The 24869-nt window shown below is 50.8% G+C and overlaps 10 protein-coding genes across 10 annotated transcripts; 4 read left to right on the top strand and 6 right to left on the bottom strand.

Moving 5' to 3' along the window:
* Positions 1 to 169: 169 nt before the first annotated feature.
* Positions 170 to 1510, top strand: ASPSYDRAFT_933695 (Zn(II)2Cys6 transcription factor domain-containing protein). Its single transcript, XM_040852825.1, has 2 exons — positions 170 to 1207; positions 1281 to 1510. The coding sequence occupies exons 1-2, from the start codon at positions 251 to 253 to the stop codon at positions 1284 to 1286; spliced, it is 963 nt and encodes a 320-aa protein (XP_040704004.1). The 5' UTR covers positions 170 to 250; the 3' UTR covers positions 1287 to 1510.
* Positions 1379 to 2511, top strand: ASPSYDRAFT_131995 (NmrA/HSCARG family protein; the record flags this gene model as incomplete). Its single annotated transcript, XM_040840593.1, has 2 exons — positions 1379 to 1923; positions 1971 to 2511. The coding sequence occupies 2 exons, from the start codon at positions 1379 to 1381 to the stop codon at positions 2410 to 2412; spliced, it is 987 nt and encodes a 328-aa protein (XP_040704003.1). The 3' UTR covers positions 2413 to 2511.
* A 238-nt stretch (positions 2512 to 2749) lies between these two features.
* Positions 2750 to 3070, top strand: ASPSYDRAFT_57644 (splicing factor 3B subunit 5 family protein; the record flags this gene model as incomplete). Its single annotated transcript, XM_040849404.1, has 2 exons — positions 2750 to 2992; positions 3059 to 3070. 2 exons carry the CDS (start codon positions 2750 to 2752, stop codon positions 3068 to 3070), a joined length of 255 nt encoding a protein of 84 aa, XP_040704002.1.
* A 483-nt stretch (positions 3071 to 3553) lies between these two features.
* On the bottom strand, positions 3554 to 5728 carry ASPSYDRAFT_57643 (uncharacterized protein; the record flags this gene model as incomplete). Its single annotated transcript, XM_040849403.1, has 2 exons — positions 3554 to 3998; positions 4020 to 5728. 2 exons carry the CDS (start codon positions 5726 to 5728, stop codon positions 3554 to 3556), a joined length of 2154 nt encoding a protein of 717 aa, XP_040704001.1.
* Positions 5729 to 7021: 1293 nt separating this feature from the next.
* ASPSYDRAFT_932959 (uncharacterized protein) lies at positions 7022 to 8491 on the bottom strand. Its single transcript, XM_040852817.1, has one exon. It carries the CDS (start codon positions 8187 to 8189, stop codon positions 7149 to 7151), a length of 1041 nt encoding a protein of 346 aa, XP_040704000.1. The 5' UTR covers positions 8190 to 8491; the 3' UTR covers positions 7022 to 7148.
* Positions 8492 to 9360: 869 nt separating this feature from the next.
* On the bottom strand, positions 9361 to 10254 carry ASPSYDRAFT_932912 (uncharacterized protein). The gene has a single exon (XM_040852816.1). The coding sequence runs from the start codon at positions 9965 to 9967 to the stop codon at positions 9512 to 9514; it is 456 nt and encodes a 151-aa protein (XP_040703999.1). The 5' UTR covers positions 9968 to 10254; the 3' UTR covers positions 9361 to 9511.
* A 1817-nt stretch (positions 10255 to 12071) lies between these two features.
* On the bottom strand, positions 12072 to 12681 carry ASPSYDRAFT_932909 (uncharacterized protein). Its single transcript, XM_040852815.1, has one exon. It carries the CDS (start codon positions 12522 to 12524, stop codon positions 12204 to 12206), a length of 321 nt encoding a protein of 106 aa, XP_040703998.1. The 5' UTR covers positions 12525 to 12681; the 3' UTR covers positions 12072 to 12203.
* A 2842-nt stretch (positions 12682 to 15523) lies between these two features.
* Positions 15524 to 18098, bottom strand: ASPSYDRAFT_30997 (uncharacterized protein; the record flags this gene model as incomplete). The annotated part of the gene is made up of 8 exons (XM_040844828.1): positions 15524 to 15803; positions 15829 to 16396; positions 16713 to 16924; positions 16945 to 17249; positions 17307 to 17455; positions 17499 to 17593; positions 17714 to 17865; positions 18081 to 18098. 8 exons carry the CDS (start codon positions 18096 to 18098, stop codon positions 15524 to 15526), a joined length of 1779 nt encoding a protein of 592 aa, XP_040703997.1.
* Positions 18099 to 19992: 1894 nt separating this feature from the next.
* Positions 19993 to 23789, top strand: ASPSYDRAFT_57641 (uncharacterized protein; the record flags this gene model as incomplete). The annotated part of the gene is made up of 4 exons (XM_040849402.1): positions 19993 to 20011; positions 20043 to 20176; positions 21460 to 23691; positions 23751 to 23789. The coding sequence occupies 4 exons, from the start codon at positions 19993 to 19995 to the stop codon at positions 23787 to 23789; spliced, it is 2424 nt and encodes an 807-aa protein (XP_040703996.1).
* Positions 23790 to 24388: 599 nt separating this feature from the next.
* ASPSYDRAFT_148827 (uncharacterized protein) lies at positions 24389 to 24802 on the bottom strand (the record flags this gene model as incomplete). Its single annotated transcript, XM_040841844.1, has 1 exon — positions 24389 to 24802. The coding sequence occupies one exon, from the start codon at positions 24800 to 24802 to the stop codon at positions 24389 to 24391; it is 414 nt and encodes a 137-aa protein (XP_040703995.1).
* Between the last annotated feature and the right edge of the window lie 67 nt (positions 24803 to 24869).

Below are 24869 nucleotides of genomic sequence, written 5' to 3'. Positions count from 1 at the left end.
TATCCCCAGTCGGGGTGCAGCATGGCGACATTCGACAAAACAGTAAACCTGCCCATATCTCCGAAGGGCCGTACCTGTGGGATCTAAACTGCTTGAGGTTTAAGTCCCACTTTCCTAAGATCAGGCTTGGTGGGTATCATGTGTTGCTGACAGGCTGACGGGGCCTGGATAAGCAGGCGCTCTGCCTCTTGCTTCCAAATTCTCCCTCAGTTCTTCGGATATTTTTGCCCTCGCCTCGAGCTTTTCACCAATGGCGACCCTGCGTAAAGCCTGCCGCAACTGCACCACATCCAAGAGGAAATGTGTGGTCCAGCTGCCGAAATGCACTCGCTGTGCCCAGCGCGGGTTGGAGTGCCTGTATGATCTGGAGCCCTTGAGTCTGTCCGTTACTCAATCTGGCAAGCAACCTAAACTCCCATGGAGCTCATCGGCTATCAACACACCAGCGTATTGTGTGATTGGACGCGTTAGTGAGCTTTCCCACATCGATCCGTCTATCTGCCCTGTTGGGAATCCGAATGCTTTGAAGTTCGTGCACCTAGGGTATCAGCCAGTTCTGGACCTTCTCAAGTCAGGAAGGCCTGCAGTATTCATACACCCAAGGCTGCAGATGCACCACAACTGTATTCGATTTGATGCCCTACGAGATATAGAAAACGGTGTGACTCTTGAGAGCTTCAAGCGCCTAATTGAACTTGATATTAATGTAGTGCCTATCATGGAGGTCCTAGCTGCTCTTCAATCTCTTCTTATTCACCTTGGAACATTTGTCTCAAACAAACAAGTCACAGGAAAGGATTTCCTTGACCTGATTTTGGCGTGGACAGAGTCATTGCTGGCATCTGCTCAGACTAAAATGCCTCTAAACCAGTCACCATGGCAGGTATGGCTATTTGGTGAGAGCGTTAGGCGAACAATAATCATGTCCTACACACTCATCATGTCCATATCTAGTTTTGAGTATGGATACTGCTCCCATTGGCTTTTCCTGGAATCTCTTCCATTCGACAGACGCGTCGGTCTGTGGATGGCAGGGTCACCACAAGCTTGGATTGCGGTTGCAGGAACTAGAACCGGCCGGGAAGTTGGAGAACAGCTAATCTCGCTTCACGAGTTTGGAAAATCTCTCGATGGGTCGGATGACGACTTCCATGGTGATAGTTTCCTCGCTTTGGTTGCACTCGGTCACAACGGGACGGAACAGAGTGTACGAGGCAACCAGTGGGAACTAAACCAAAATGGGCCGCTCACTCGAACTGCTGGATTACTATAACCGTCAGGTCTAGGAGAAGCTCTGCTATAAATTGGGCCAGATTCCCTGCGCAGTTCTCGTCTACCATCAACAGAGTACATCCAGCCTTCCTTCAACCGCATCACAATGTCCTCAGAAAAGCCCGTTCTCGTCGTCGTTGGTGCGACAGGCAAACAGGGAGGGTCTGTCATATCGCACTTTCTATCATTGCCATCTTCTCCGTACGCCCTTCGCGGTCTCACTCGTGACCCATCATCGCCCAAATCTGTTGCCCTCGCAGCGCGCGGAGTGGAGGTGGTAGTTGGAAATAACTACGATCCTTCCTCTCTTGATGCTGCCTTTAAAGGTGCATCTGCCATCTTCTGTGTCACCGACTTTTGGGCTGCTTTCTTCGAATCTTCGCAGCGGGAGAAGGCTGCTGCATCTGGTATATCCATTGGAGAGCATTACAGATCGCTTGAGGAGCGGCAAAACCGAAACATCATCGATGCTGCTGCCAAAGTGAGCACGCTAGAATGTTTTGTCTTTTCCAGCTTGCCCAACACCAACAAAATAAGTAATGGGAAGTACAAAAACGTTTACCACTTTGAGTCCAAAGCCCTTGCCGAAGAATATGGTCGCGCAGCTCATCCAAGCCTTTGGGACAAGACGACCGTGCTTTATGCCGGACTGTATCTGGAGAATTGGCTCGAAACCTTGGGGCCTGGTACATTATTAGCTCCAAATGGAACAAGGACAAGGATGGACTTGTGATGACTTTGCTGGGACCATCGGGCGATGCACCATTCCCCTTGTACTCCGCAGTGGACGATACTGGCGCCCTCGTACATGCCATACTTCGCGCGAACCCAGGACAGAAGGTCATCTGTGTCAATGAATGGCTCAGTATCAGAGATATCACCATAATATTGGGTCAAGTGTTAGGGAATCGCGTTGAATTTGTCCAAGGCGATCCAGGCTTCGACCTGGGAGACCCAGATCTGACAAAGGAGATGACAGAGATGATGGAATTCTGTGTCGAGTTTGGATACGATGGGGCAAGGGTTGATAAGACCATTGTGGAACCTGCCGATTTAGGAGCGTCAGTGCACCTTCAATCTGTCAAAGAGTGGTGTGCAAAGCAGGATTGGAAGAGTGTGCTACAGGTTGGTGGAAATTGATGATCTATCCTGTTGCCTCGTTTGAAGTTGAATTAGTGGAATCCAGGCTATGTTGTATATGCAGAGCTAGCTTAGAATAACTACTTCTCTCCAGTCATTCATATCATAAACCATTTTCTTAATTGTCCTTGAACAGAGCACACCATAGCCTAATATACTTCCCATAGTAGCCCTTATCTGCATATTAGTCACGTGTTGATAACGGTATCACCACGAGCCTTTCCCTCCGCAATCTCTCACAATCTCAAACCACACCTCTCGACATCCCATCCAGAAAGACAACAAAACAACTTCGCCAAACCCATCATCCAGAAGCCAAGAAAACAACACCATCAAAATGGCCGACAAGCTCCGCACCCTCCAAAACCTCGAAGCGATGCAAGCCCGGTACGTGGGCACCGGGCACGCCGACACAACCAAGCACGAGTTCCTGTCCAACATTGCGCGCGACAGCTACGCCAGCTATGTCGGGCATGCGCCGCTTCTGGGGTACATGGCTGTGGGGATGGGCGAGAGCAGGGAGAAAGTGCGCGCGGCTATGATTGAGAAGATGGTTAGGGGAGTCGGGCCGCCGCCGGAGGTAAGTCTGATTTTATTTCTATTTGAGCGTTAGAAGAAGAATGCTCATTGCGAATTTTTTGTCTAGACGCAGGAGTAAAAGGCTTATTCTATGCTTGTTTGAGATATCGGCATTTAGGATGATCGAGATGGATATGGATGCGATGCGAAAGAAAGGCAACGGGATGGGATGGATCCGACCACGCCAGGCGAAACGAATACGATGGAGGCTTTGCCGGCCAAAGATTTATGGACTGATTCCATGCAGAGACTTTCGATCCGGTCTAAAATGGCTTGGATATAGCGACCACACTGGTTACGATGCGTGGTTGGCCCAAAAGGACGAGGAAACGCATTCCAGAATACACCGTGGTTAGCCTTTGGGAAGTGCTTTGGATGGACTCAACACCATCGGATAGATGAGGGGATGAAAGCAATGCAGTTAATACATTATTTATGGCGTCTACGGTGGAGTTTCGGATATCAATGATTTACCTTTCAACTGCACCCTTGTTATATATTGTACAGTATGCCTTCCCAATGCTAGAATCCAGATTATTTTTACCCAAAATCTAGACCAATCTCACTTCTCTCCTTCCGCCCCAAGCTGTCCTGCAAGCTTGCTATTCTCCGCCTGCAGTGATTTGATCAAGCCGAGCCACTGCTTGCGTTCGCTCCGCAGCTTCTCACATTCCTTCTTCGTCTGCTCGAGTTCTCTCCTCAGAGACTCGTTTTCATCACGGGAGCGAGCTTTATCTTGCTTTTCTGCTTCCTTCTCCGCTTCCTTCTCCTGCTTCTCGGTGTCCTTGCGATGCCGGGCCTCGATCTTCGCAGCTTCTTTGAGCTGTTGCCGTTCGATCTTGGACAATTTTCGGACGAGCTTCGATTCTTCGCGGAAGAGCCCGGACGCTACCTTTTGCATTTTGGGACTGTCAGCTGCAGGTGCAGGTGTCTCGCCACGGCTGTGGAGATTACTGCTGCTTGACGTGCGGTCGTCGGATCCCAGGCGTTTGGCCTTTGTGCTGCTGCTTGAGCTTCCGGGTCGTTGCTGGTGTTGGTGTCCGCTAGGGCTGTCGGCTGATGCACGGGCGGAGGCCGTCTCCTTCTTGATTTCCTCTTTGTCTTTGTCTTCGGGCGCTCTCAGGCCGAGAGACTCAATGTCTGAGCGCACGAGGTCGAGCTGGGCCTCGATGCTGCGTTTCTCTTGCGCGAGTTTGGAGAGGTGGCGCTCGTGCGAGGAGAGTTTGCCCTTGCGTGTCTTTTGGAGAATCTCGGCGGCTGTGATGTCTAGGTTGACGTCGCCGGCGGCGGCGGGTGTGTTTGCTTCTGTAGGGGTTTCCGATTTGAGGGATGTTTGTGATTGTGTCTCATCGGCATCAACGTCGACTTGACGCTTCGTTTCATGGTGCTTTACGGTATCTTCGTCGGAGTTTCTGAATTCGCCTGGTATGTTATATGATGACTCGCGTGAGTGGTGTGGGATATAATCCAGAACTGCCTGCGGCGCATATCGCTCAATGCCAGCGTTTAGCAGGCTCCCAAAACTTGCAATGAGCCCGTGGTGTTCTTCCTGCTCATACTCGCTGAAATCCGAGTCACTGCTTTCCTCTAACTCTGATTCTTCCTCGGCATTCGTCGACTCTTTGTTCTCCGAATTGGCAGCACTTCGTAAACGCTCCTTCTTCTTTGCGGCCTCTGGATCCTCACTCGCCCAGTCTACAAACTTGGCTGCGTCTGTACAGATGCTCTTCGGCGTGCCCTTCTCAACCATCCATCGCGGAATTGTACCGCCAGGGTCACTCCTTGTCACCATAATCCACTCGACAGGATTAGACTCTCCATCTGCACCCTTCGATCCCGAGCCGGAGCCGGAGCCGGAGCTCTCGGGCCCATCCCTATCCAACAGGATCTCCCTAATCATCTCAACGGACTCATACTGCCCCCGAATATACTCGCCCACAGGGGGCGCATCAGGATGTTCACAGGGTCTAGAGACCATCATCCAGCTCCTCCCTTCTCGATCCCACTTCCCCTCCTTCTCATGCTCCTTAAAATACTCATTCTCCCACGTAACGATCATGGCCACAAAGTCGCGGCTCGTCGTCGGTTTCGGAAACGCCGCGCTCACATGGTAGATCGTGAACTTACCCATGACATTCGCGTCTCCATCCCCATCTCCATCTCGTACAATAACCTCCTCAACAACCCTCTCCGCCCCAATCCCCCGAACCGCCTGATCAGGTGGGAGACCCTTCTCAACCCGTTTCTGGTTCCGCCTCAACGTTTCCGCAATTTCGGTGGACAATTTCTCTTCCCAGACTTCATACGGTAGCCCCTCGTGCACGCTCCTCCGCCCAAACCAATGCCCCTGTCCATCCGAGCCATGAAGTTTATAAACCGGTATGCTGAGCGGGTTATCCTTCGAGTGGCTCGGTTTCACGATCGGCTTGGACCAGGCTTGTTGGTGTTGGTGGGTGGCGGCGGCGGTTTCGGTTGACTCTGGCGTGTCGGAGCCTGGGTTGGAGAGACGTGCGGGGGAGGGAGTTAATTTGAATTTATGCTTCGATTTAGAGCTGGAGGAGGAAGAGGAGCTTGTGCTTGCAGATTTCTCGGGAGCGGGTTCGGGTACGGAGTCGACTATTAGGCGAGCTTGGGAGCGCAGGGTTGTGAGGTAGTTGCGGAGGGACGCTTGGTCTGTCGGGATTTCATCCCGGGGTGTTGAGGTTAGGCATTGGAGGGCTTCTTGGAGGGCGGCCATTAAATTCGGTGGTAGGTGGTGGTAGATTGATGGTGAGGGGTTGCGCTCGGGGATGATGGATAGATAAGGAATTATCACGGGAGTATTGGCTTATATGTAGGTATTGAGGTGTTTCGTGTTAATTGGGAAGTGAGGACAAAGAGGGTATAAAATCGAGTCGATAATAAAGATGAAACTGCGGACGAACAGTTCGTTCCATGCTGGAGCCTGGGGATCTTGCCAGGGAAGTGTACCTGACGTCACCGGTTCTCGGCCTCTTATCGCTGCCCGACGTACGATCTACAGTAGAGCTAGCTAGGTATACTTTGCGGAGAATTACAACAATTTTTATGGGAGGTAATCAACTGTTTATCTGTTGTTCAATTAAGACTCCAAACTAAATACAAGCTGAAGCTGCATACAAATTGATCGGAGAGCGGAAAGAATGTAGTGTTGGGCACAGCCCAGTCCTGCATCCGGTTCCCGTCACCCATACTCTCACCAGTGAGAGATGGATGGGCGGGCATGTCCAGGTAACACAAACCCAGCCTGGACAGTAGGAGATGAACCTACCAGGCAACAGGTAGCTTGACCAGGTCAGAGGTCAGAGCCATATCAATCGGTGAGGGAAAGTAAACCGAAGTCACGGACTCGGATGCCCTCTTCCTCGCTCAAGGTCCGCCACAGGCAGATGAATGAGACCAATGATCGATACATCTCATCCCAGACCAAACCAGGTAAGCCGCCTTGTTGTAACTCTGCGTCCATAACCCATCTCAGATGAGCATGTTTCGCAGCACCATGATTGCATCTGCTCCCAATCCGTCGTGTCGGATTCCAGTCTGATAGCCTGTATCAGAGGAGAGAGATGTTCAGCAGGAAACAAAACGATTGGCTCTCAGAACCAGTTTCATCGTTTTCAAGATTCCTGCCAAGTCATGGAACGAAATGAAATCCAATGAGTGTGGTAAAACGTTTCTCATCCAGCCATATCCCTAGCCGCGAGGCTCACCAGTCTTCATGACATATAATGCGGGATCAAATGGTAACGAAAAAGACAGATAGCCGTCCCGCCGCTGCTGCTTAATGCAAAGGAGAAGGAAATGAAAATAAAAGCACGCTCAAACAGGCTGAAATCACAATCAAACAACAAAACGAAAGACACGATATTATGTTCTGTGGTCATAATGCAAAGGCGAAGTGGAGTATCATCGGGTTGAAAATCAAATCATGGAGAACGCCGTCACTGATGCCGATTATTCTGTGGTCTGGTTTCCGAAGGGATCTGGTCCCTGTGGGTCACGTGGGTATATAGTCTCGGACTCGGGTAGTAACGCTGATAACCGGTATTGGTTCTGTCGATAAGGACCCTGGGATCTAATCCAAAGACACGCGAAGTCAGGGAGACTGTCAACATCAAGTGTCCGAGGACTTGAATCCATTACATCGTTGTACCGTACGGTAGCGCAAAATCCTGGTAGCGATCTCCCCAACCAAAACCAGTCATGTTTGCCGCTGTGCTACAGGGCTGCACGAGCATACTCGGAAGTGGGAGCGCTGCAAGGGCAGCTGATGTTGCCGCTGCGCTATAGTACTGCAGGGTGTTGTATGGCGAGGTGGTATATGCCTGGCTGTAGGCGGGCGTTGAGGCCATCTGCATTTCAGGCATAGTACCCAGTCCAGCCCACATACTTGGGTTCATATCCCCAGTTGTAGCAGGCGCAGGACTGGATGGTAGCACCTTCCACGAGTCCATCGATACCGGTTGTTGCATTGGGTCGTGCCACCATGTTTCGGGCCCGGTCGAACTAGGGAGCAAAGGCGTAGAACGAAGAACATCAACGACGCGAGGAGGCGGCGGGAGTAGAGGAACGAACAGGGCAGAGATAGCACCCTTCGCATCATCACTCCTACCACCAAGCAGCTCACCCGCACCATCTTCCTCCAAGCCCTCAAGAGCCTGGGCGCTGGTGCGGTAAACAAATTTGTTGGCTGCTTGGACGAATTCCTCCTGCAGCTTCTTCAGTTGATTGTCCTTCTCAGCCCAGTCCCAAGTGTTGGCAGCAGTGTCAACCGAGTAGATATCCTTGTGGTATTCAACGAGTGACTCTATCGTCTCAGGCGTGAGCTTGAACGCGACCTCGTTCTGAGACACCATATCAACATGTACTACGTATGCTTCGACGTGAATCATCTGGTAGTTGAATAGTGCCTCTACTAGAGGGTTCTCGTCCTTCCTCAGCTCCGCTTCGGGAGCCTTCGGGAACATCACCGAGCAGAGAGTCCAGATGGCGTTCGTTGAAGAAAGAGTCTCGGTTAGACATCTTGTATGCTGCGACACATTGTTCAAAGGTCGTTTGACACGGTTGACTCGTTTTAAGGTTGCTGTGAGCCAAGGTTCGATCCGAGAGTTCAACACCACGTTGGGCGACGACCGCGGCGCAAAGGCAGCGGCCGACGAGGGGAGTAGGACAGTTGGCATTATGATTCAGTGCGGAGTTATATCAATGATAAGACGGCCGCGAAGGGATGAAGAAAGTAAGAATAAGTCGCAGTTTGTCAATTCAGAGCATAAAAGAGTTCATCAAGGCAGCAGTCGCCCACAGCGGTTTCTTGTCTTCCGGGGTATTTCCGTATAAATAGAAAATCGCCACCAGCCGCGAAGGGTGAGACGAGACCGCGGGTCCGATAGAAGAGTACTGAATCAAAGCACGGGCTATCTGGGGTCCGCAGAAGATCGTATCAGATAATGGGCGTGGGTGGTGGATGGAATTAGGATGTGGGCGAGCGTGCGCGACAGACGAAGGACATAAGAATAGATCAAAAAATGGCGGAAGAAAAGAATGAGAAGTATAAAGGAAAGGAAAAGGCCAGAGGGCCGGAAAGGAGGGAAGAAGACAAAAGGCCGATGAGATGAGGAGGAGAGAGGAAGAAGAAGAGAGCAGAGAAAGTCAAGAGAGTTGAGTAAGACGGGAGGGGCAACTGTGCTCAAACAGGCAAGCACTCTGCATTAATACACTCGCGTTCTGCAGACAATCCCTGTGCAGGAGCTTTGCGACTTGAAATCCGGCAGAAAATATGGGAATTAAAAACATAAAAATCTTGAATTATTCGTTGGGTCAAGAGCCAGCTTCGACTGATCATTAATCTTGCAGGCAGTTTCAACCCAACCCGCCATACATCCATCCATCCCCGTCTTTTTAACAGTCCCGTCGGCAACCACACAACGACGGCTCTCCTCTATCATTCCGGCGACTTTTTCTCTTGCAGGAGGTGGAAACCCGATTGTATGGAACAAGTCAGTCGTTTTGGCCACAACCCGGATTCGCCGTGCGATCTCAGCTGCGCATGGCGGCATGGCCTCGCTGCCTCTCCAGTTTCCTCCTGGCCGAGCGTTAGCAGGATGCAGGTGTCCAGAATGGTCGTCGCGGTGGAGACTAGTGTCCTCATTCTTTCGTCCTGCTAGGCTCCTTCCGTACAGGTCTTTACATCGAGAATACATCCATACATTAGTCGCCAAATCGCGGCCTCTTAGTCGATGCGATGCTTAATTTATACTTCTCCCTCTGACCCTGGACGACCGAGCCCAGCTGGGGCCAAGCTGGACCGCTACGAGTCTACTCCTGTCGACAGCAAAATGTTCAGATCCACGCGAACAGCGCCATGGAACGGCTTCAAGAAAGTTCAACCAGAGGCGCCTAGGCTCACTGGGCTCTTGCGACTGATTCGGGGGGGTTCGGGCAGTTCAATTCGCGAGGATTCATCAGAATCCAGAAGCCTCCTCGAAACTTGGATTTGGACTGACTAGCAAGTGTCAGTGTCACAGGCTTGGATGGCCTTGCTTTGACCTCCTGGCGGCCGGCGGGAATGCCAGTCAGCGACGAGGGTAAAAATTGACGATGGTGGATGCAGCGCAACCTTCCGCCTATCTGGGCTTGACCTCTGTTGTGAAACAGGAATGATGTCGAGCAAGGCCGGGTGCTGGTCGAGTTGCGCAGTGCTGAAAGTGCTAAGCCCCGTCATGATCCACTTGGCTCGTGGAAGACTCTGGGACCGAAATACAGATAGATCATGAAATACGACAGTCGATACATCCATGCACTTGACAGTGCTTGCGCATTCTCCAGAACAAGAAACAGTCTGTCTCTGACTCTCTGTTGGCACTACTTGCGAGGTACAGTAGTCTGTAACTGGAACTGAGTCCCAAGATGAAAATAGAAGTTGCCTTCCCCCCACTCCATCCTTCCAGTGGAAGATCATCCGATGCCCTTAAAGGTTCGCTCGCTAACGCTTTTCAGCAGTAGGGCAGTAGTCCCTGCGATCTCATTGACGGCCTACTCCGATTTGCCACGACGGTGGGCCGAGATTTCAGCTGGCAACTGTCGAGAGGGCAAAATATCTGGACAAGTCGCCAGATTCCTTGTGGCTGTGTTTCGAACACCAAAAATTTAATCGGAAAATCACACAAATCTACCCCTCCGAGGTGCATCCGGATAATTACTGACATTATTCCCCCGTACTGCATGATTCCTGCATGAGTAATGTCCAGAAAAATTAGGAAAATTTCTCGTTAATTTTTATTGATCGCAAAAGAAGCGCCGTTGCTCGACGCGGTCCGCGAAGCACTTCCCCGTATAGATTCTGCGACTGGGAAAAGCAGGCCCAACTCGCGTGGTTCCATGGTTCATACTGCTTTACTAAACCTCTCATACTGACTACCGTAAACACAATAGGAATGTGCACATCACGGCCAAGATTGGAGTATGGAACCCGCACAAAGAACGCGCAAGTTGCACCTCGACGGAAACTCAAGTCTCCATCTCCAAAATTGAATCATGGGCCAGGAGAGTCGCAAAGCACTAATCACCTGCACCGACAGGGCACAGGGAGGAAATCTCCACCCGGATTTGTATATGCCTCCGGGCTTGTACGAGCTTCGGAGCTCGAGGGCCTTGTGCGCCGTACCGCCATGTATGCGGCCTATCTTCCAACAAAACCCTCGTGCAGCGTCATCTCAGGTTCACTGGACGAGAAAAGATGTACGAACGTTCAAATACGGAGACTCTCATTTCCTGAAACTTCTGCGAAAGTTCGCGGCCCCAGATCAGCCAGCAAGTGAAACGACTCTCCGTCTTGAATCAACACGGGCGTCTCACATGACCTGGAGGTTGGAGAGAAAAAGGAAGGAGATCTTTCAGGTCATAAAAAAAAAAGACGAAATAATAATGGACCCAGAGAAAGGGAAAAAGGCTCAGCCTGCCCCACGGTATCCGTCATTTTACAGTTGAGCTAAACGGGCTTGGACGGTGACAAGATGCCGCTTCTGGGCTTCGATTCGCTGATGCCCAAAATGGCCGGCTGGCACGCTGCATCCGAGACCCCTGCTACGGTCAGCCATTGGACTGAGTCTGGTCGATGGTCATCTCCAGCCTTGCTCGATCAGGAATGCAATCCAAAGCCGGATGCACTTGTAATTTTGTTACTACTGGTACTGGCATGTTACATTGAGTAGGCCGCTTGTCGGAGAACAGTATCAGAAAAGTAAATAAGAAGCATGGGAGCCTCTGAGAGGTCTGCGTCGAATCTCAGATCAGCAACCATGAGTCGTTGGCGTTGCCATGGACTGCTTCGTCTGTATGTCGCAGCTCCCCTTTATTAGCGCCCGCATGCAATCAGAAGCTGGAAGGGAGTATACGCTCCTGAGGATTCTCCTTTTCCGCAGATAACCGGCCCCGTGATCTACTGGGCCGTCGTCAATAGGTAGGAGTTACCATGACGGAAGAGCGGTGGCGAGAGTGCGACTGGCTGAGGGCCGACGATACCGAAGGGAATATCGAATATGAATGGAGAGACAAGGTCACGGGAGGGATCCCTTGCCCGGCACAACCCGCAAGTCAATCAGAACGGCACGGAGAGCGATTTACGGTGTAGGCAGAAGGATTGAATGTTGCAACAGGAGGTCAGATGCAGAGGAAGTTGACGATGGTGATGCTCGCAGTTGTATCAGCAGGCGCCCAAGGGGCCCAGTTGCTTGGTTCAATACATGTGGACTGTGGACATGTGGAGTGCATCAGTGAGTCACGAGGAAGATATGCAAAGCGCTTGAAAGCGGGTTCAAACGCACGAGAATGTTCCCAGCTGCTTCTTGCTGGTGTTCCATATTGGAAAGTGAGCGGCGATACACCACAACTCGACATCGAGGTCGAGACAGGTCGACGACAGCCCCTACCATGCAGTTAACTTCAAAGAAGCAACTCCTGAGTCACTCCAGACCGAGACGAAACAGACATGACAGAACATTCAGTGTTCACGCTCGGGGTCGGCGACGGCGAAGGCCGAACTGCTGCGCCTCGAGGCCAACGAGCCAGCCACAGAGGGCGGAGTTCTGCAGCCCAGCGATGATGTCATGCTGCGTGTTCGGGAAAGAATCGAACAGTCGTCAGTCGTCGCCGGGTATCGTAGTCACTGGTAGTCACGAGTCACTCGAGTGACCGAGTCAGTAAGACAGTACGGTGTAGATACAGTGGAAGCATACGGTGTAGATGGCGAAGCGGGGCTGCCGCTCTCTGCAGGTCCGACAGGGAACACAACTTTCCGAGCTCACTGCCATCGCACCGTCATCACACGCCCCAGAAGCGGCAGAGATGGCAGTGGCACCAGGCCGCTGAAGAAGATCATCCGTGCGTTGCGGGCTGTTATCCATCAATCCCGTCCCTCCCAGCCTGCCCTCCACGTCCGTACGACTCGACTTGACGGCCCGGGTCTCGCTTCTGCCCCAGTGCCACTGGAGAGTGAAGGCCCATGCAGCTAGCCCCATGGCGGCAAGGTTTCTGCTGGGGTCGCACGCTCACAGATGACTCGAACCGAGTCCAGTTCTCGACCCTGATTCCAAACTGGACAGTGTATTTCCTTTCTCATCCGTCTGCATCGCGGGCGTTCTCTCCAGTTCCGAGGGCGTTGAGAGGGAGAAAAGAAAGGGCCAATTGAAGCAACACCAGCAGCAGCCGATCTATGCATCAGATTCAAAGCCTTTGTTTTTGGTCGGCGATCTCTCTGCATATGTTTCAGTCGGCGCTACTGCTCTGGCTCCGAGTGGTGACGAAAGCGTCAGCCCCGTCAGCCCCGTCACACCATGGCATGCATCCTCCCGGGACATCGCCAACTGGAAACACGAAGGACGCTCCCACTGCAATCAATATTAATATCGCCGAGGAACCGTGCGACCAAACTTTTGCTCTTTTGGTGTGATGGTGGGCGCCTCGACGCACTAGTGGTGCTGACAGTGCATACAGCTTCAGTCACCTGCTCGGCTAGCCACATTGGGGAGCTGATCAAAGGGCCTGGACTGGCATCGATATATGTCGATTGTCGAACCTGGGCTTATCAAGGCTGCTTTGTCCGACTCCCTGTCGTGTCGTGCACTATCAAGTACTGAGTTTGTGGGATGGGGGCCGTCCCGTAACGACCTCTCCGGATCAGCCCGCGCACAAACCTTCCACGGTTGTTGATCAGTTCACAAAGTACGGACCGGAGGGAGGCCTGACTGAGCGACTCGCCGGTGTCCCCTGAAACTCGGTTCTTTTTGCAATTCCTGGTCGATTGCCGAAGAACTTTGTGGCAATGAACCAACGGACCTAGATCTTGACAGGAGTCTTATCCTTGCCGTCAAAAGTTCGTCGTTTGCGTGTACCATCTGGATCTGGACCGCTGCAGTTCGTTCGAGGTCCAAGCTTTAGCTTCGACCAAAGGCTGACGTATATAGATCTTTACTATCTATAGCAAAGACCTTATGATACAGGATTAAGTGCCAATCAATCTCACAGCCCCAGTCTCCCAACAAAGGTACTGCCTTCGATACCAGATCCTACTCGTGCGTGTAATATAGACCCTAATATCCGTTGGCTAATTACTTCAACCATGCTTCAACTACTAATAACAGCGCACGGATGCCTGGTTTACAGTCTACATAGGTAAATTATAGTACTAGCAATACCAATGCGCCTGGCGCAAACCTATACAACATATATTTGCCTGTTTCATAATTCCAGCAACTTCAATTGGGTATCATGGAATCATTACGCCGAGTACCTTTTCCGATGTTAGATCACTTCTCGGTTGGCTTGCCTGTTACTCCCAAACAGGACCAGTGCCCTATTTGATCTAAACGCCAACATTCTATAAGCCGTTCATCCGTACTATGTCCTAAAGAGCACACTGGGGATAAAACAACCATAATTTCCCAATGCGCTCATGGATCATCTGTGCCAGACTTTTCGGCATAATTCAGCTCAGATCGCCAAAAAAAGCTTCAGGTGATAGTTGGCAAAGTATCCAAATCTGATATTAGCCGAGGCATAACCTAGGTATATAGCTCGTGACATGCTAGGCTCAACAGTCTTCCTCGAAGTCAAAATGCAATGATAATGCGCATACTGCGATGAATTCAGGCCGGTTTCTTCCCTTGGTGTGAATCCTCCTTCCCTAGCCACGGTAGTAGAGATTCAATCACACCTGTATCTGTCTCGGTATCCGGCCCTCCTTCCTAGCTCTCCTGATTGGGGTGGGAAGGGTCGAACACAATCTCGTCCCACCGAACAGGCTTTAGGGCATGGTCGTTCAGTGCCTGGGCTAATTACACGCAGCGCTGGTGGCAGCACTGTAGTGAAGTGCCAAGGGCATGGGGAACTTGAAGCGGCGCAGACCAAAAACAATAAACAATAGCAGCTGTGACTAGAAGAACACCAATGATAATTGCGAGAATTATTCCCTTGAAAGAATATCCGTAGATGACAACATTTTCACAAGGTTTTGCGTTCCCATGTATGTCATGGAGCATAATTTCGACAAGGAAGAAGCTCTCTGAGACTAGCGAGTGAAGAGCTGCCCCGTGACTGATATTAATGGAAAACTGCATCAGTAAGGTAGGGTCAGGTAGTATGTATATCGGTTGGCGTCTTTAGGCCATGATACTCGGAGGTTTTCGCTCTAATGCGTAGTTGTTATACTCAGCTGCGTGAAGCACGTAGGATAATAGAGCATTATATAGTACGGGAGTGAGACCAGGAGCTGATAAATATTTGTTAGTAGGAATAACACAAAGAAAATACAGTCCGGAACGCTCAGGCAAGTAAACAAGGTTACCGCACTGGCTTCTCCTAAGTTATATCCCCAGATACTCTTCCAACTTTTGGAGGTCCAGCCCTAGTTTCGCGGCCTTGAATACGATCGTAAGCCGTAACCACCGAGACAAATCAGACGCCTCCTTAGCTCGCGCATGTAAAGACTTGATAGGCAAGGATGTGTCTGGAATTCCCCGGATCCGCGTCACTGAGCATGTTGGAAGAAGAGTCTGACGGTTTGGCCCAGGACTTCAACCTCATCACTCATTCCCCGAGCCCCGGAAGCCACTTCTCCAGCTTCCCAAATCGATGGAGTCCTGGCCTGTTAGGGTGTACTGTGCATTGTTGAGCAATGTATGATACTGCTCGATGGTATCGTCTACAAACCTAAGAATTCGTGGACACTACTACCGTCGCCATTCACTGCTTTCTTATGGGCCCAGGTAGGAAAGAATCTCACATCATCACGAGATGCATGCTCAGAGCTACTACGCTGGTTGTTTAATATGGATGCCTGTCTTGAGACGTCCATTGACGATTGCCCATAGCCGGGGGTCAGATGTCGTTGTTGTTGCTGTACCTTTTCTGGTCTCTTGGAGAGAGCTGATAATCCGTGGGAATCCGAAACTGGCCGGCTTGAGGAATACCCTGAGTCTGAAATTGTAATGGCTCCTGGCCATTTATCAATAGGAATTGCTCATAGTCCACTAGGCATATGATCATCCAAGTGCAGTCGCGTCCAGATATGTTCAATTTCCGGAGCCCTCTCAATAGCGGAAAGATTTCCATGGTCTGAAAGGTAGCGCAGAATCTCAACAGCATCGCCCAGGCCCGGAGATGGAGCGAGAATCGGACTTATCTCACACGCCGTGTTGAAGATTGCGGTCAGGATCATGACGAAAGCAGCTGAAAAGGTGGCATCGATATGAAAGAAACCGAATATAGCTTTAAAATAAAACGGGTCAACACTACCCTTTCTATATGTAGGGTTGAATAGCTCACGTATGCTCTTTTCCCTTTTCAATGGCAGGGTTATGTCGAGCAGTCTGCATGCAGATTCCGTACATGTCCGGGGCAGTCGACCGAGAAATGAACTGCAAAGCAAGGGCCGGATTGTCTCGCCTCCTGTCAGTATGAGTCGTGCGGCATGAAGCATGATCGGTCAAATAGTGAGCATGATGGCTTGGTGGAGCATGGCATGAAGCGCAGATGCCACTCTCATTGACAGCTTTGAGGACCGGCTTTGGGTGCCATGCTTGAAGTTGAACGGAAGCTCTGCTGAGATCTCTGCTGAAATCTCGTGCAATTCCTGGATTAACGACTGGACACTCTGGATAAACTCTGAACCGAATTGTGGTTTCTGTTCGTATAATGCTGCTATCAATTAGAGGACGTGGTGGAAAGATAACAGGGCGGTGGTGCCTCGTACTATGAAGTATTCGCCCTGTAATATGGACAGTCCGAATATTCAAGCTTATCGGAAACGCAGGTGGGATACCAAATGCATCTGTGGGCATGCCTAACTCAGTTAAATCGTGACTCATGCTAGATAGATTTCCAGTTGCAGCAGCTAGTCACCTGGTACATAATTTGTCAGTTACCAATTTGACGCAAGAGAAGACGATACACTTACTTTTCTTGCATGTATATCGCCCACCAAAGACGGCTTAAATGAGCCCTTTCGGATCACTGCGGTGAAATCCATGTGCGTCAGCAATACGTAGCGCTAAATTGATATGAAAACAAGATGTCAATGTCGGTTCCCTTTTGCAGCAATCAAGTCTTTAGTATAAATAAGCTGCTTCCCTTCTATTGGCACCCTGAAGGTAAACAACCATGAGCCTGAGGACCTCAACACCCCTGCCCCTTGGAAGCATAAAGCTCACTCAGGCTTGGAAGTAGACCCTGGGCGTACTTGAAGTATATCTGTTCTGGAAAGCTTTCGCCTGCAAGTTCACCTTCGTAAAGTTTGCCGATAGCGAAGACAAGGATGATCTTAAGATACCAGGGCGTCGGTGTCGGAGACGTAGAGAGACCAACATCAAACAGGATGTCTATATGGTCTGAGACTTCGCGGACCTCGAAATGCTGTTGGGTCCTGCCAATGTAAAAGATTACAGAGTATAAGAACTGTAGCGCGTGCTCTCTGCTCGGTAGGTTAGGGGTCCCCGCAGTAGGCTTTGCGTATTATGCCAACTCCGAATCAGGTCTTGAGCCGTCGCAGGAATTGTGGCATTTGTCAACACGGGTGATTGGGGATTTGCAGTGGAGTAAACAGGAGTTTGATGCAGCAGACCATGCATTTGTGCCCCAAAAATATGACTGGAGCTCATGGAGGCATCGGCGGTTATAGCTCCGGATGTTAGCTTGTGGTTATTGTCGGGCTTCTTCAACCGGAAAATGGTACCGGAAGCTGCTGATGGCTGTATATTGCAACTAGATGCTTGTATAAATCAATCGAGAAATACGCAGACACGTACTAGTTCGTTGAGATGTCCATAATCATTTGAAGGCAGGTCACTCGCTCGTTCGCCAGCTGGCGCTGGGGACAGATGGCATCTTGGTCCTTCCCCATCTGACAAAGCCGCATTGTCGCTTATACTAGTCTGGCGTGCATCGTATTCTGGCCCTTTAGTGTTTTTGACAGTAGCACTTGGTGAAAGTGATCCTACCTAGCGGACTAGAGCTGCGACGCAGCCGGGCGTTTTCATATTGTGCCAGTTGAGATTGTAAGTTCTCAACATGCTTAATTATACACTCGCACGTCCTTCATACGAAATGTCAGAAGAAGAGAAGGTTGATGTACAACTAGACCCTAACTCCGAAAATGCTAAGAGCCATGGAGTCGGATACACGCAGTCAGTGAACGAACTCCGTCGAGACCTACGGCCTAGCCATATCTTTATGTTCTCCATTGCATGTTCGATCGGAACAGGTCTTGTTATTGGATCCGGGCAGGCATTGGCCAGGGGCGGTCTCGGCATTGCCTTGATCGGCTATGTTGCCATCGGCACGGTGGTCTTCTGTGTCATGACGACACTGCGAGAAATGGCAGCTTTTCTGCCTATGAATAAAGGGTTCAGTGGATATGCTACGCGCATGGTTGAACCGGCTCTGGGTAAGACTTGCAAGCATATCCTGCTATGTACAGGGCTGACTGGCTGACTGGCTGACTGGCTGACTTGATGCGAAAGCTTTGCAACCGGCTGGTACTACTTTTTCAAGTATATCATCGCTGCTCCTACGAGTCTTACCGCAGCAAGGCTTGTCATTCAGTATTGGAGACCGGAGCAAAACGTTGCGATATGGATCGCAGTTTTCGCAACTTGGCGTCACGGCTGTAGTGCTGCTTTTCAATGGTCGGTGATATCTTTGGGGTATTTCCGTGTGGATTGTTGGTCCTGCTAATGTATAGTTTAGGTTACGGTGCAGTCATTCCTAGGTTCAAGGTAGAGACTACAGTTCTCAGTTACCTTGGAATCATTTCTCTTTATTGTTAATATTTGGCATGAAAGTTGTGGAAACGGACGAAGCGTGTCAGAGGGCCGGACATGGACTTGGTGACAGGTCGTAGGATAGAATAGCTCCCAAACAACACCTCGATGGCGCTGCAATTGTCCAAAAAGTTTCACGCTTCGCTTATCTGCGCGGGATATCTTTATGGTTACCACTTTGAATTGTCAGCCACTGTCATCAACTTGAGTGGGTGGTTTTGTATACGGCAGTCCAGTTCAAGGGGTTTCGCTTGACCCTCACACAACTCAAAAGCCGGAGATGAGCATAGCTTTGACGTCCTGTGTTTCACACAGTATGGATCAAACAGGTTCTATCTGGGTTGAAGTATTGGTCGTCCAAGGCAAGAAACGTTTGAGCTGGGGTTGTACCAACGCCGAAGCCAAACCGAAGCCAGCACCTCAGATCGTGCTCATGACCGTGGCGTAAATAGACTTTGTTCGACGTTGTCAGTTACGTAGGAGGCTATCTCGCTTGGCCACTGCAGGGTCCAATTGTCGCAGATTGAAAGAATTCACTTGTTGAGCGTTGCATACGATCTAGGGCGAGTCCGAAATCCAATCCTTCATCGAACCATCGGCCATCAACCATGGAACCATCCACTTCTATCTTGGACGCACCAATAACACGCGCGTCTTTACCCAGACTGCGTTGTCAATCCTAGGCCGTTCCAGTCATCGCCTAGCGTAGTGCCTAGCGCAGTGTCTGGAGAAGTGTCGAGCTCGAACTCAATCTGACGATTTTGTGATCCTCGGTAAATCACTCCAACAAAAAACCTGTGAGTCTGGGGACGGTCCCACTGTACTACCTACAACTCCGCATCCATGGTTGCATTGACCTATATCTCATCGTGAAAACCGAGTGAGAGAAGAAGCGACTACCCTCGGCGCTTTTTGCTCGATTGCCAAATGCTCCCCGTCCCGACAATCGATCGGACTAACGAGCAACTTAACTTGAAGTTGACCGCTGGTGAGGCGATGAGGTCATTACACTAAGCAATTGCTTCGATCTTGCTATACTACGTATCATACTACGTCTGGCATAGTGTTTCCCAGTTTCCCCGCTTCCTCCACCAGTGACCGTTTCCTTCGCAATCAAAGCTTGAAGGTCGAAGACATTGTTGTGAGGAAGGGCTGGACAGGTGGCAGCTTACTGGGGTGTCAGAGCATTGTGCAGCACGCCAGCTCCCTGCTTAACCCCTGGGCGAACTGTTCCAGAGACCCTTGCGCAGAGATTCTTTCTTTCCCCTTGAATGCAGTCACGATACTTCCCATCCTCGCATACCCGCAGTCGAGCCTTGCAGTCTGGAGATTCAGTGTCCACTAGCCCCGGATTACTCAATTCTCGAATTCGCAATAATACGACATCCGCCACAGCGTCCCCAACCGCCCATCCTCTCTGGGCTCTGGAGACCGAGAGTGAGAAAATAAAAACACGTCGCTTGGAAGGACTGGCCTGGCCCAGTTTTCTACTGAGGCGGAGGGTCCCCTCTCAAATTCAGCATTAGTTCCCCAGTCCCCCCATCTCTTTCGGCTTTTTCGAAGAGACAAAAACAAGATTTGTGGAGAGCATCCCGAGTTCGAACCAATCCCGATTACTTGTCACCGCTGATCGCGAACTAGTGTGAGTGTGACCACTGATGAGAGACATGCGATGCATCATGCATGGCGCTGTTTGAGTTCACATATCTCAGAGAAACATAGGGAAAAGCCCCGACAACTTGGCAGAAACGCCCCTCGCATGGTTGCAGAATGATGTACGTGCTCGGAGTTCTACCGCACGTTCTCCATCATCACATGTTGCCGAGTCCAAAACAAAGCTCAGCTCGTCAGAATCCGTTCAACTTCGTCGTCCTCGACATCAACGAAGAAGCCAATCCGCGCGGCGCGGACATTTTAGCCTTCCCCGATTAGGCACAAAATTTCTGGGGACCCTTTTCAACCGCTACGGACTGGGAGAAGGAAATGGTCCCAGGGCTCTTTCGCTCCCAAGAGAATAATAAGGATTGATACGCCATCTATTTGGGATGCCGCCAAAGTACAGTAGTAGACAAGCTTCTCTAACTGGCCCTACCCCGGTCAAATTCTGCCAAGCCGAGAGAACGAACCGGTAGTTGAGAAGAGCCACCGAGCAGAGCGGCCGTAGCCGCAGTAAAGAGCGAGGAACGTTGCCACCCTAACAGGCTGACACCTACCCAATGGTTGCGGTACTTCTACTGATAAGCCAATGGATTCCATCGTGCGCTCCATGGCTCAAAGGTGCGAGGTGACGGGTCTTGGGCTAGGAACAGTAAATCACTTCCCTTTTGTCGATAGTCTCAAGACGAAGGCAAGAGACCCAGGCACTTTCAATGTTGGAAACCCACCAACCGGGCAGATGCCATGTGTGGTTGCCAGGTACTGGAACGCAGCTCGCAATGATTTCCTAATCGATTGTTGTTGTTATATCCAGCAAAGTAGTTGGGAAACAGCGCTCTTTTCCGTGATACAAACAAGAATTGCTCGAGTCATCTTCCACTGACGACCATGGCTTGCCTCGAGCCTCGAGTCTCGACCAACTCTCTCTGTTAGTCTGCTTCCAACGACGATCACCGTCCCTTACCTTTCCTAGCTGGGTAATAATCGCGGACCTCCCAGACCCATTGTGGCCGTCTAGATCGAGAGCAAATCCTAATAATCGCACGCTAAACAGGAATGAGCCCCGCTAGGCTAGATCCAAGACATCCCCATGGTCGTTGGGCGAACAGAGCGAGTCGCAGCCTTTACAGAGAATCAAACAGGGAAGAATTCTACAAAAGTATACCTAGTAAGACGGGCAACATATCGCCTCACATGCGGGGAATATCGTCCTACGCACTGGGTTCTTGAGAGGCAATAGTTGGGGCAAGCGGGGGCATTGGACCATATTTCGCTTTTTAGTATAAAGAGCCTTTAAGATCTTTCACACCCCCAAATCGAGTGTTGATTTTCTTTCCGCTGTCAATCGCTGTCAATCCCTTGTGATTGTGAAGTGTGGACGGAGACTAAGAAAGTCAGAATGCGTTTCTCAACGATCCTCTCGGCACTTGTGCTTTCTAGCACTGTTCTAGCAAAGCCCGCCCCCCAACTCTCCTCATCACAGCATGGCGTTGAACCAACGGAGCAGTCTGTTGCACCGCAAGTGACAAAGGCAGCTGAGTCGGCTCCAACGACGACCGAGACTGAAGCTGCTGAGCCGAGTACAACTCGTGCTGTCAATAGCCAGCAAGAGAACAGCCAGGAAGAGACAAATGAGAATACTGAGAGGCAAACGACAACAGCGGCCGCCCCGGCAGCCACCACGAATGATCAAGAGGAAGACCCTTTGGGCGGTATTATTTCGTCCATTCTTCCCTCAAAGTCAGACACTGCCGATCAGACTTCGGATGAGACTGCTGCTCCCACCGAAACTTCTGCTCCAACAAGCACAAAAGAACAAGAAGAGACCACGACCACCAAGCCTCGAGGCTCCTCAACTGCCTCCAGCAGCGACAACCCTCTGGATGGGCTCATTCCCGATGGTACCACCGGCAACCCCCTTACGGACATTGGCAATTTCCTCCAGGGAATTACTGGTCTGTTCTCACCCACGCTGATTAAAGATATCGAGTCGTTCTTCCACCACATCGCATATCTGCTTGATGACAAGACTACACAACAAGCAAAGGATCTGCTTAACCTCGCGTCTGGCCTGCTGACCAAGGACTTGATCAACAAGCTTGAGACTATTCTCGACAATGCGAGCGAGCTCTTGACTAAGGACACCGTGGATGAGCTTAAGAAACTGCTTAAGAACCTCGGCCCTCTGTTGACGCCTGATCTATTCAAGCAGATCTCCAGTCTTCTGAAGAACGGCAACGCGCTCCTAACTGCTGACTTTGTCAAGGAAGTCAACTCGCTGATTGGAAATGCCAACACCTTGTTGACTCCTGAATTGGTCAAGGAGCTCAAGGATCTCCTGGACTCTGCTGGTCCTCTTCTGACGCCCGAACTATTCAAGCAGATCTCCACGCTCCTGAAGAACGGCAACTCGCTTCTGACTGCGGACTTCGTCAAGGAAGTCAACTCACTGATCGGAAATGCCAACACCTTGTTGACTCCTCAATTGGTCAAGGAACTCAAGGGCCTGCTTGATTCCGCTGGTCCTCTTCTGACGCCCGATCTATTCAAGCAGATCTCCACGCTCCTGAAGAATGGTAACGCACTTCTGACTGCTGACTTCGTCAAGGAGGTTAACTCGCTGATCGGAAACGCCAACACCTTATTGACTCCCGAATTGGTCAAGGAGCTCAAGGAGCTGCTCAAGGCTGCTGGTCCTCTTCTGACACCTAGTCTGATCAAGGATATCAGCACCCTCCTCAAGAACGCTATCAACTTGCTGAGCGCGGACTTTGTGAAGAACACTAAGGGATTGATCAATACGGTGTCGCCAGTCATCACCACGGAGCTCCTTGCTGAAGTCGCTGGCTTGCTTGGTAACGCCAACCACTTGTTGACTCCTGAATTCGTGAACGACACCCAGTCATTGATCGAATCTGTTGGTCCTCTGCTCAAGCCTTCGCTGTTCAAGGAGATCAGCTCCCTCCTGGGCAACGCCAACGACCTATTGACCGCGGACTTTGTCAAGGAGACCCGCAGCTTGATTGGTGCTGTCTCTCCTGTCCTGACGCCCGCCGTTCTCAAGGAAGTTGCCGGCTTTTTGGGCAATGCCAACGATCTCCTGACAAAGGACTTCGTTAACGAAACCCGCGGCCTGATCGGAACTGTTTCTCCCGCTATCACACCCGGGCTCCTCAAGCAAGTCAGCGGCCTCCTCGGCAATGCCAACGACTTGTTGACCAAGGAATTTGTGAAGGACACCAAGGGATTGATCACTGAGCTCGGCCCGATTGTCGATGACGGTGCCATTGGCGACCTGCTCACAAACGCCAACCACCTCTTGACGCCTAAGTTCGTCAATGAGACATCTGGATTGATCAGCAGTGTCTCACCCGTTATCACACCTGCTCTCCTCAAGGAAGTCGGGGATGTCCTGGATCACGCCAACAAGCTGCTCACTGAGAAGTTCGTCGAGGAAACTCAGAGCTTGATCAGCAACGTTGGCCCCGTTATCACACCCAAGCTCCTCAACAACGTGACCGCGCTGGTTGGAAACGCCACTGGCCTCCTGACGCCGAAATTTGTCGACGAGACCAAGGGTCTTATTGATGAGGTCGCACCCGTCATCACTCCCGAGCTTCTCGGCCAAGTCGGCGGTCTCCTGACGAACGCCAACGACCTGCTGTCCAAGAAGTTCGTTAACGAGACGACGACTTTGATTGACGGCGTCTCCGAGGTAATTTCGAAACAAATCCTAGATACATTGAAATCTTCTTACTAACTCTTTCTCTCCAGTTGTTTCCTGTTCTGATGCAGATCTTGGGTAACCTATGATGTGGTTAGTGTTTTGTTTATGACTATATATATTTCAAGGCCATGAATAATGGGCGACGACTTTCATTTAGATATGGACAAGGATAATTATGCATCTGACGTTATAACGAATCAAGCTTTATGTGTCTTAAATAATGTCTTGGTGTATCACCAGCTAAATGCGTTCTCATTGGACGCTGTTCTACCGGTGTCAAACTCGCTCATAATGCGTATAGGCGTAACGTGCTCTGTAGAGCTCCTATAACAAAGTAGTACGTGACGTTTGTAGTTGTGTCGTGACCTCTCATAGCGATAATCGTACCCGATCCGGCCCAACCCCGTCCAATGCACTGAGTTGAGGGAGTAATGATTTCGCTTCGTCTCCAGACTGGCCCGGATGACTCGGAAAGGTGGCGATCGAGCGATTTGAGCGCGCAGCCTGTCAGCAACTGCCGCCAGGTAAATGGAAGTTGACCGTAGCTAAGCGCAGATCGCTCGTTGGGTAGTTTTGCCGACCAAGGTTCCAGCGTCCAGATTACCTTGCATTGGACGCACTGTCCAGTGGTCTTCAAGGTCGTAGTTTCGTATATCCCATGCAACTATCAGGGCCCCGCCCCCGCCTATGTCGGCAAAGCCGAAGACTTCCCATCCTGGTATTTTGAAAGAACTTTTAACTCGGTATTCCGCTCCTTGAGCTTCTTTTCCATAGCTTTCTGCACCTCTTCGCGCTTCTTCTCCGCGTCCTCCAGTTTCTGCTTCAGCTCTCGCGCAGCTTGTTCCTGCGCCTTCGATGCAGCCTCTGGGCTGGAGAATTCCTTGCGCAGTTGCTGGAGCTCGGATCGAACATCTTCAGGATCGATCGCAGCACATGTTACCGGGTGGTATCGATATGTCGGTAAAGGCTCGCTCGGTACGCGAATGTCGGGGAGCAGGTCGTGAATTGGGGTTGTGCGGATAGGTGATTCTAGCGGAGCTGGCGTATTATCGGCTGAGGACACCGGTTCGGAGGGTGGGGAAAGTGGCAGTTGGCTCATCGTTGATTCCCTTGTCATTTGTCACTGTCGAAAGCGCAATAATAGCGGCTGAAGGCATTTTACAAAA

Source organism: Aspergillus sydowii, assembly GCF_001890705.1.
Source record: "Aspergillus sydowii CBS 593.65 unplaced genomic scaffold ASPSYscaffold_4, whole genome shotgun sequence".
Classification (NCBI taxonomy): Eukaryota; Fungi; Ascomycota; class Eurotiomycetes; order Eurotiales; family Aspergillaceae; genus Aspergillus; species Aspergillus sydowii.
This window is presented reverse-complemented; position numbering and strand designations above follow the sequence as displayed.

What these genes read in the sequence shown, in the direction of transcription:
- ASPSYDRAFT_932959 (XM_040852817.1), bottom strand. Translation starts at nt 8,189, where the DNA reads ATGCCAACTGTCCTACTCCCCTCGTCGGCCGCTGCCTTTGCGCCGCGG.
- ASPSYDRAFT_932912 (XM_040852816.1), bottom strand. Translation starts at nt 9,967, where the DNA reads ATGATCTTCCACTGGAAGGATGGAGTGGGGGGAAGGCAACTTCTATTT.
- ASPSYDRAFT_933695 (XM_040852825.1), top strand. Translation starts at nt 251, where the DNA reads ATGGCGACCCTGCGTAAAGCCTGCCGCAACTGCACCACATCCAAGAGG.
- ASPSYDRAFT_932909 (XM_040852815.1), bottom strand. Translation starts at nt 12,524, where the DNA reads ATGGGGCTAGCTGCATGGGCCTTCACTCTCCAGTGGCACTGGGGCAGA.